The following is a 10466-nucleotide window of genomic DNA, read 5'->3' as shown; positions in this document are numbered from 1 at the left end:
ATATTTTTTCACACCTAGTTTCAGTATTTTGTTAATTATAATAACCTGGATCCGCAGGTCAAATTCCAAAAAAGGTGAACGAGTTGACGGTTTCCACATTTATGCTTCTGCTACAGTGTTCCTTCGAAAACAATTTCCTTCTTGAAGCTGAATGAGCAGAGTCATTACTTCCTTCCTGTGACTTTGATGTTACTTTCTGTCCTTTGGCTGCAGCATTGTTTCGTAATCAAGTGGAGTCAGACGTTTGTTCAGACCTGAATGCGAAACAATGCTGCAGAGACACAAGTGACCTGAAATGAACATTTATCAAGATAATGCTTGAAATAAGATGCCAACACTGACTGAAATGCCACAATATAGTAGAATACCCATTTAACATATCAACGTAATTTTTCTTTATTGATCACATTTTCAGTAACACACACAATCAACACTTTTAGGGTGCAAATCATCCAGACTTTCCAGAATGAAAGTAACGTGTGGATGTTCCAGACAGCAGGACTAAGAAGCTTAAAACTTCCTGAGAGACCTCACACGCTGCTGGCTTATTTTGTCACATGCCATCAAAGGTTACGTGAGATAAAGGGAACTACAACAAACACCTGTGGGTCTTTCTCCACTTTAATGTTCACGATCAGAAGTCCTGCCTTAACATACAGAGAAGATTAAAAAGGAGAAACGCTTTGTGACAAGCTCGCAATGTGAATATAATTTCCCAGCAGGAAATGACGTGTGTGGTTTAACAGCAAAATGCAAAAACCTGGTCATCAGTTAAAAGATCAGACATCCAGAGGCTCCATATTCAACGTGCTGTGACTACAGTGTCTTGCTTTAGTTATGGGTAGATACACAGACAACATCGAAGGGAGGGTGGAAGTATTACATACAGCACATATAAGCCATATTTGACTCAGCAAAAGACCATTTCTGTTTTTAATTACTCCTTGTAGCTGATGCTTTTGGATGAGCCAGGACTGAGGATGTGTGGCTGAGGTGAATGGGAGGAATGAGTGTTTTTGCCTTCTTAAATCGCGCCCCCCTTTGCTCCCAATGCACTTCCCTCCGGCTCAGAAAGGGCAAACGTAAGTCTCTCACACCCACAAGGGTCGGCTCTCTTAGGACCGGTTCCTGTTCAGGGCTGCTTTAGGTGTGAACTCCAGTTTCTCCTTCAGGCTAAGCACCTGGGTGCTGTCCATACCCACTTGCTCCTGCAGCTTCCTCTCCTCCCTCAGCTCCAGGATGCCCTTCTCCTCCGCGCGAGGCTTAGGGGTCCCCCTGACAAACCACTCCAGGTGGTAGCCCACTGCTCCCACCACAAAGGCCACGGGGAAGGTGACATAAGGGGCATAGGTCCGCAACGCTGTCCACACCACAGGCCACATGACTGCACGCCACTTTGGCTCCCAGGTGCTCCATAGGGGGGAAAAACAATAACGCGGTAAGTGCAATCTAGCTTACATTAAGGGGTGTTTACAGTATTATGGTGGGAGGGAACATGGGAACTATAGAGGAGAGAACCGGCTGAGAAAGTGTTTTCACATTTTAAATCATCAAATCAAAACTTCATTGGACATGATGAGAAATCAGCACTTCTTTTTTTTTTCAACCAACTGAGGTGTTTGAACACACAGGATTGTTTGAAGGGTATTCATGCCTGAGTGAAGACACCAGACACCAGACACACTGTCCTTCTCATGTCCTCCTCACAACAACAACACATAAGGCTTATAAAACCAATCAACGAGGAGAGCCTGAGTGTGACGTCGCTTACTTATATTTGAACAGCTGATATAAGACCCCGACCTAACTAGCAAAGTGAACCCAACTACATCAAGGTTGATGTTATTGGCAACATTAACGTTTTGGTCAAAAACGATACGTCCTTTCGACTGAAACCCAGCTGTCGTTAAATATTTACAAGATTAAATTCTACCATTAATTGCGTTTGTTCGTTTGTTGTTTCCTTGCCGAAATGGAAAGATGTTCTCCTAGATTCAGAGAGTGGGTTTATTTATGTCCAAGGTCGTAAATTTAACGTTGTACGCGACCTAAGAAAATTATATGGTCGAAATTGTTATGGAGTTTGGGCCCGCGTCGGCGAGCCGGTAACAAACAGCCAAAAGGAGCCCGAGCGAAGTTGACACAGCGTCTGAAAACGTGATGATTAATTTTGACATTTCATCAGGTCCAACGCAAAGTTTTGTATTATGTAACGTTACCTGGCGTCACTGCGTTTAAGTCGCCCTACAGAGCTGCTAGTCACCGGCTACATTGTGTGAACTGAATGATAAGTAACACTGAGTCCACACTCCGTGCACCGTCACTCTAAAGCTGAGCCTGCACTCGTTACCTTCGGTATAAAAAACGCCCCTGTGGTCTTTACTTCTCTAGTATTTCGATAATGACTTTCGTTTGTTTCATTAGCCTTCACTCACCTCTACTGTTAGCACGTTGGTGCAGCAGCGGATGGACGCAACTTCCGTGTTACTGCCGGTGTCCTTCCTGGTTACACTTGATTGGCTGATGAGCGTCACTTTGCTGCAAATAAGAAGGTTTCAGCTGCGCTTTCCTCTGTGTTTCACCGCCGCCTAGTGGTGAAAACAGCACACTGCTGACATGAGGAATGCATTTTGCTTGTTTAAGGACACACAACAATATCTGCTGCAAGCACTACTGGTGCTGATTATAGCCTCTTATCTTTTATATCTTTATCTGAATTGTTTTCATATAGAAAAATACATTCTTACTTTATATGTTTTATATTATGTGTTTTTTGTCACATGTGATCTTTGCTTTTTACTTTCAGGCATATTAAGGTTCGTCTGTCATATGAAATGTGCTATATATATAAACTAATAATAAATAAATAATACTGACTACTACAATGCTACAATAATTACTTTATAGACAGTAAGTAAAGACACATACGTTAAAATCAAAATTTAAGATCAATAAAATGTGGACTCACTGTAACAGGAAATGAAACTAGAGGTCAGACTCAGTGATCCATTGATCAGGTAACATGTTATGTAAGCATTAAAACAGCTGAACAATTTCCCTGCATGATTTTTTTTGAGATGTCGTCTCAAGCTGTTGAACCACAAAAAAACAATCTTTCTGTGTTCAAACATCAATGGCAAAATCCTCCTCTCGAGGAATACTCATGAGAGGCTGACAGATCTGTCACCAGCATTGTGTCGTATGCTGACAAGGCATGAGCTACCCCCCTCCCCCTCCCCCCCGAAGTGAAAAGATAGTTTTCTTTTATAAAATAACATTTTGGCATATAAAGACAGAGCCACTTTCAGAGGCTTTGTATACTGTATAAAGACACAGACAGATTCAGAAGCTTTGTTTCTGCTTATGGGGGGACGCAGAGAAATTGTGTACATTTCAGTCACCCAGCAGGAAACCATAAATCCCAGACTATCTTGGGAAGAAAATATCCCTCCATGCGACTATAGTTTCTGGGTAATGAATCAGTAAGTGTCAGACCTCGACATGATCGATGACACTGATATTTCAGCTCCCAGGCCTAAAGGTTTTCCTTAAAACGCAGTGAGCAGGGCACAGGGCTGATCTATAGCCACTGGAATGCAGCCTGTCATGCAGCGATGACCAGTCCAGGCTCGCTGATGATTTGTGCCGATTGCAGAAGGTTAAAAAAATTGAAGCGGTATCCAAATCTTTATGTCGTCGTTACTTCAAATGAATGCTGAAATGATTGTGATTAACAGGATTCTGTGTGGGTGATTACGCTTCATGCTTCAAAATGATTCTTTTAAGCAGTTCCTCCCTCTGCGCTGTCCATCTTGTAGTTGCCAGTGCTGGCATTTGATCAGACCTGTCAGATAAAGTGAAATGTGTTCATCCCCTGCGGAAAAACAACATTACTAGTGCCAGTTCTGCTTTACCAGCTACCTTAGCAGTGCCAGGATTATTTCATCAGCTCCTGCTTATTAGTAAATCAGATTTAGAGCTGCGCTAGCCAAGCTTTTTATGTAAAAATACAACCATCTTATCAATCCAAATCACAAACTGGAGCTGACAGAGTGGAGCGTCACATCCTCGCTGACTGAGGCCCTATAGACCTACTCTATTTGCCCAAGTTAATTACAGATGTCAGGCATGGTCAGTGAGGTGGGAAATTTCCTCATTACACAGGAAATGACAACCAGGACTTTAACGTTAAATCACTGCTGAAAAGCCAGAAAAAAAGCAATACTTTCTATAGCCTTCAAGCATGGTGCACTTTTGGCCACAGCGCATCCATGTTCAGGTGATGTGTCAACAGAACGGGGGGGGGGGGGGGGGGGGGATGGTGGCACAAAGTGTGCTTAAAGACACAGAGACACGTACGTTCTGCCTCGGAAATCGACGGAGGGAGAGGTGAGAGGAGGAGACGGAGGTGGGATACGACCAAGACCGATGCACAGGAGAATTTGATGGATTGCGTCTGATTTGGGAGGAGACGAGGTGAAGCAGGAGTGCTCTTAACACAGGCTGTGATCAAGCAGAGTAACAGATGGTGAGGGAGTGGAGCCACAGATGTGGAAGCAGAGGACAGAAGGTCTTTTGTGCAGCCAAACTGCCCTCTGCAAAGGTAGAGACAAGCAGCCGTTTGAGGTCAAAGGCCGCGAGTAGGGTTTGGATTTCAACTGGAAATGACTGCTGCATTAACAGCCGCACTTTTGCTGAGATTAAATATTCTTTACTCTATTCAAGTACTCACGATTACTGTTCTCTTGCTTTTTACACCAAAAAATATAAGCTAAGCTCGTGAAAATGTGCTAAAGCTGTAATACTGACAGTAAACTGTTATGTGCCGGATGCACATTATATTCTCTTTATATATTACACACTCTTATTATACACTCTACAGGTTAAACACTGTATGTAGTTTGCTATAATATATTAAAGTTCTTCTAAACGTGTGGAACTGTCACAGTGAATGATTGTCAGTCAAGAATGTGAACACACCAGAACGTGATACAAAAGCATTTATTTGTTTTTGGCATTTCAACCATTGTGGCATGTTTAGTGGTTGATCGGCGGAGTGTATTTAATGATAAACGACTAGATCACATTGATCACTTAAAATCCCATTTTACTGAGGTGAAAGTGGCAAACCAATAATGGGAACACTTTTTAGTGCTTCTGGGTCACTTATCTTTCGGTCGCGGATAATTAGTTTTTATTTATAGCTGATAGTGGCTTACAGGAGTGCAATTCAGCAAAACTTAAAAACAAATTCACTCCACTTAGTTGCAGAGCTTTAATGACACAATGAGTGTGAGAGTAGGATCGTTCTAATATCATAAAATTGGGGCCCTTTTTTGCTCAATTAGACATGTTGCAATACAAAGCAACAACTACTGCACGGAGATCTAAAAATGCTGAATACTGCTGATGCATATAGATTAAATTCAAAATTTGAAATCCTTTTCATGGCACAGGAACATGTGACTGCTGCGTGTGAGTAAATTCACAGGACTTGAAATTTGCAGATGAGCACAATCATTGTCACGCAGTCAAACGTAGGTTGCTGTTAAAGTGCTGTTCTTTAACTCTTTGCGCTGATTCGGTGCTGACAGGCATATGGTCGGTGGGGTTGTCAGGCCAACATTCAGAGAATTAAACCAGCGTGTGTAAACAGGTGCTCTCTTGTATCTCGGTTTAACTATTCAGAATTTTACTGGTGCTAGTAAACAAGAGACTTGCTGACTGTCTCCAAGGCATCTCTGGTAAGATTAGGAACTTCAGTCTATGAATGAAGCCACAATCACTTTCCTGTGAATGTTAAGCCCTCCGTGAAAGGCTGTAGCTACCTTTACAGCAGTCACTGAACTTCATTCAGGAGCACGATGTTTGGCGGTATCTACTTACAGCAACAAGCCATGGACTGATGTGTACTGGCTGATGTGCTGTAAACATATCATTAAAAACTGACCAAAATAAGACCTGAACATGGAATGGTGCTGTGAGTCCGCAGCATGAGGGACTGTCGGTGGAGTGAGGCTCACATGAGCCTGGTGATGGCCCCAGAGAGGAAGTCCTCGTAGCTGAGGCGGACGCTGCCCGTCATGCTGGTGTCTCTCTCCCTGAACACCTGGGTCATGAGCTGGAGCTGGGTGCACACGTGGATGAAGCGGTCCAGGTGGATGCCGGGCCGTCTGCCCTGCACGGCGAAGCGCCGCACCAGCACCTCAGAAAACTGGGGACTCAGGTTGTAGCCCATCTGCGCAAGGGCTGAGCAGAGGAGGGGGAGGGCCGAGGAGAGAGAAACAACATGGGAGTGAATTTTGTGTCTCTGAGAGTCTTTGGTTTTCTTCAGCCTACATTTAAACTAAACTAATTGTAACACACACACACACACACACACACACACACAAGCTGACTGGTTACCTTGGTGTAGCTCCGTGCCGCTGATGCAGCCTGAGCGGTCTCTGTCGTACTGCTGAAAGAGCGCTCTCCACCGCTGCATGAAGTCCCACAGAGCCGAGAAGCCAAACAGATCTATTCGGCCTGACCGCGTCTTGTCAAACATGTCTAACAAGAAATGCAAAACACAGCACGCTCAGCCAAACGAGACTCAGACTGTTTTATTTGGTTATTGTGACACGATGTGCATTTTCGTGCATGTGTCCCACGTCCTTGAATTATCTAAAAGGTAGCAAACACAAGTCACACGTTTCTCATTCGAGATAGTGATGGAGCACGCTAGTCACCCTCTGGCAAATACAGCTGGAATGTAAGGAGACTCTAACTAACAGGCACAGAGACAAACATGACTCAGTCATTTTTTCAGACTGACTCTTTGCTGCCTAAATCTCTTCTTTTACAAACAAGAAAATTCTATTTAGAAGTTTGGGAGATTCAGGGGGCTCCTCGCATATATAAGCCACCCCTCCCACTCCTGAAGTCATTTGTTTTATCCCAAATAACGTCCTCCTCCTCTTTGCTGTAGTCTCTAAAAGTATTTTGCAAAGTTAAACTCTGCGTCTCTTTGCCTCAAGACACACTGTCAAAGCATTTATAATCAATTCATCGACTCAGACTCTGTTGAGCGTTTCGCTTGGCTGCAACTGTGTGACTCACTGATCATCATGAGGCAGGTCTCGTCGTTAAAAGCGGACCAGTTGGAGTTGACAAGTGCCTGCTTCAGCTCCTTTAGGTTGATGAAGCCGCTGCGGTCGGTGTCAACACTTTGGAACCACTGGTACGCCTCTGGGTTAACACCAGGAGGGATGTTACCTACAGAGAGGAGAAATAAGAGCATTAATAGGATGGCGAAGAAAGGGGCGCTGCTGCAGACTGACTTTGAAGATGCCCATCACTGCAGCATTGTTTTCTTTGCGTGCTCCTGCTTCTATCGCTGCTTTCCCTCTTCAATCTGTCTGAGCCAACTACTTTGATTTATTCTCTTTATCGTTTCCCGTCGTTATATATTTCTTACCGCTTATTATTTCACTCAAGCTCTCAGACTTTGAGGAACAACAGATATATGTGGGAAAAAGAAATACTCAAAGAGCAAAGAATAAGACGGAGAGGATTCTTGGAAATGAAGCGGCTGCCTGGTACCGATGCAAAATAATCATTTATTTACTTGGAGATGAAGAAACTCGATTCTGCTGTCTGACAGTGGAAACTTCACTGACTCTGCCAAGCAGAAACTTGATCATAAAAAATAATACATCTGTGCTTGGCTTTGGGGTTTAGACGGCACTGATTTGGAAAACAGTACAGTATCCAATGACTAGAACACTGAATGTACTTCATATATAAATGATGTGCTAAGAATAATTCCGACTACTAAGGGCAGTCCCATGCTTTTGATTTTAACGGGTAGTAGATACACTATTAACATGTCACTTGCTGGAAGAATGTGTGGAAAAAAACATAACAATTGTGTGAGATTATACCAACAAACACATTTCATCAGGTGTCTAATACTGGTTTGTGACAGCTGGAAATAGCTGATAACTATGACAATTCCACTGTCCAATCTAATTAATTGAATGCTGCATAACCTTCCAATATGGGAAACATGAATAATGAATCTCCCTACAGTTGCAAAACCAGTTAAAGAAAAAGAAAACCTCTTAAACCTTAGTTATAAATGCTCTGGGTTTCAGAAAGGCACAGCTTATGAAAAAGGTAGTGGCGGGGTCAAGGCAGGGCTGCGGAGAAGTCATCACTGTGAGAGAGACAGAGAGATAGTGATAGTGGCCATTACCTGAATACATGGAGGAAGAGAAAGGGAGGGTTAGGGAATGCTGTACGAGATGAGGGGAGGAGTGGAACGAGGGCTGATTGTCAGAAAAATGAATGTGGAGAGAGAGACAGGGCACACTTTAGGCCAGACCCTGATGGATTCTGTCCCTGTGGGGACTGATAGCAACATAGGCTATCAGGTTCTGACTTAAGCTTAGCTTCTACAGGAAACGGGGTAATCACACACACTCACACACTCACACACACACACACACACACTCTTTACCCATCTGTCTCTTACTCTGTTTAGCCCTCACTCAGTATTACCGGAGTCATCACTCCAGCCGTGTAATCCTGCTGAGGGGCGCAAACTGAACCCTGTCTCTACATGACTGTCTGGGAACGCAAGTCATTTTCTATCCATCATGCCACCAGTGAGTGAGGGGGAGTGAAAAGGAGAGAGAGGCAATGAAAAAGGGGAGCGAGGGGCCTATCTGCAGTCTCCTCGTGTTCAGAGAACGCGTGTTCAACTCCCACAAGCACAAGTTTACACAGCTCCAGTCTTAGCCCATAGTTACCTGCAGGAGCGTGCTGTCCATAAGGTCCTCCGTGAGGTTGTCCCCCGTAACCCCCATAAGGCCCGCCGGGGGCACCCCCTGGTCCATGCCCGTACTGCCCTCCCTGACCTGGGGCTCCATAAGCACCATACGCACCCCCCCCTGGTGGAGCTGTTGCACCTCCATACGGAGCTGAGGGGGGATGCCCATAGGGACCACTGCCTCCCCTGTATGGAGCACCTGGTGGTGGGTGGTTTCCTGCTGGATAGCCCTACAGTGACAGACAAGGGCAACGTTTACTGGGACTGCATGATAAATACAAGGAAGAACTGGGCTGTGGGTGGCTGGACTGAACCTCTTATATCCTGTCCTGTGAGATGAAAAAAGTCATCAACAGCTATTAAGTATTAAAATCTGAGTACCACAGATAGACGACTTAAGGTAGTAGAAGTACTCACTACCCAGTATTAACAAGTGGCTGTGTACATTTACTCAAGCACTGTTTTCGTACTTTATTTTTGAGGTAGTTGAACTTGTGTGTATCCATTTTCTACTACTTTGTACTCTAATAGATTTCATATATAGAGATTTCACATATTCATCTGGCAGCTACAGTTAGCCTGTTAGCCAGTTTACTTACAAAACATGTAGTTGGTACCTAAAATATGATACAGTAGCTACCCAGGATACAAAATAGGCTAAATGAGCTCTATTCAAAGTTTCAATACAGCTTACTAACAATAATGTGACTGTTTAATAGAAAAGCCAAATATGAGACAAGGGAGGGGCCATTGTCAGTAGTTTGAAGCTTTAACTTTGCTGATAATACTTATGTACTTGTAAGCATGACTTTAACACCTTTAGAGTTAAATATCAATACTCCTACTTGGAAGGATGTGGATACTTTTCCCACCACTTCAAGAAAAACCTAAAGCCACATTTTGCCCATAAAAACACAGTAACCTCCGAATGAGAACACAAGGACTTATCAAGACGGCTGTTGTCAATTAAAAAACGGGAACACAAGCTACAGCAGTTCTATGTCGTTCAGCTATAATGTCAGCATTGTTAGCGCAAATTAAATGACTATAACGTTAGTAAAGCACACAGCTACGTAAGATACTGAATGTAGCAGCTGGCCACACCGCTATCACTGTCCGTAGCAAACTAACGCACAGCTAACGTTACTAGTGTTTCCAAAACATAAACCATTAGTTACGGTGTATCAAGGCAAAAACACAGACGCTACAGTTACTTAACAATGTTAACACGTCACTGTAATGAACAAAGACACAAGAAAACTGCAGTATTTCGGTACCTGGCCGTAGTGAAAACTCATGTTTGACAGACTTTACTTCCTTCAACAAGACAGCAGTGAGGGAGGACACGGCGCCGTCCGGCTCAGCGTCACTATTGGTGCATTTCCGGGTCTGTCAAAACCGCACCCGCGTCCCTTGTTCCTGATTGGACGGCAGAGTGGAAAAGCGATGACGACAGAGCAAATAAGCATGAATCACTCTGACTGTCAGTCTCATGAATATAACCCAATACTTGGTGAGTTAGTCACTGGCTGTGACCATAATAAGTACTGGCTTTACAGAAACCTGTTGGTAGGACATGTTTTTGTTTCTTTATTCGATGTCTCAATCTCATTCAGATCACTCAATGATGTTCGTATGACTAACCAACGCGCAA

The 10466-nt window shown here is 43.7% G+C and overlaps 2 protein-coding genes across 2 annotated transcripts; both read right to left on the bottom strand.

Moving 5' to 3' along the window:
• Window positions 1-371: 371 nt before the first annotated feature.
• Window positions 372-2507, bottom strand: smim12 (small integral membrane protein 12). Its single transcript, XM_070846586.1, has 2 exons — window positions 2436-2507; window positions 372-1410 (listed from the first exon to the last, which is right to left on the bottom strand). The coding sequence occupies exon 2, from the start codon at window positions 1380-1382 to the stop codon at window positions 1116-1118; it is 267 nt and encodes an 88-aa protein (XP_070702687.1). The 5' UTR covers window positions 1383-1410; window positions 2436-2507; the 3' UTR covers window positions 372-1115.
• A 2638-nt stretch (window positions 2508-5145) lies between these two features.
• On the bottom strand, window positions 5146-10168 carry pef1 (penta-EF-hand domain containing 1). Its single transcript, XM_070846500.1, has 5 exons — window positions 10090-10168; window positions 8793-9042; window positions 7099-7254; window positions 6406-6549; window positions 5146-6249 (listed from the first exon to the last, which is right to left on the bottom strand). The coding sequence occupies exons 1-5, from the start codon at window positions 10108-10110 to the stop codon at window positions 6020-6022; spliced, it is 801 nt and encodes a 266-aa protein (XP_070702601.1). The 5' UTR covers window positions 10111-10168; the 3' UTR covers window positions 5146-6019.
• Between the last annotated feature and the right edge of the window lie 298 nt (window positions 10169-10466).

The sequence above is a fragment of the Pempheris klunzingeri genome, chromosome 16 (genome assembly GCF_042242105.1).
Source record: "Pempheris klunzingeri isolate RE-2024b chromosome 16, fPemKlu1.hap1, whole genome shotgun sequence".
NCBI lineage: Eukaryota > Metazoa > Chordata > Actinopteri > Acropomatiformes > Pempheridae > Pempheris > Pempheris klunzingeri.
Note: the sequence above shows the minus strand (reverse complement) of the source record. Positions and strands in the feature narration are given on the sequence as shown.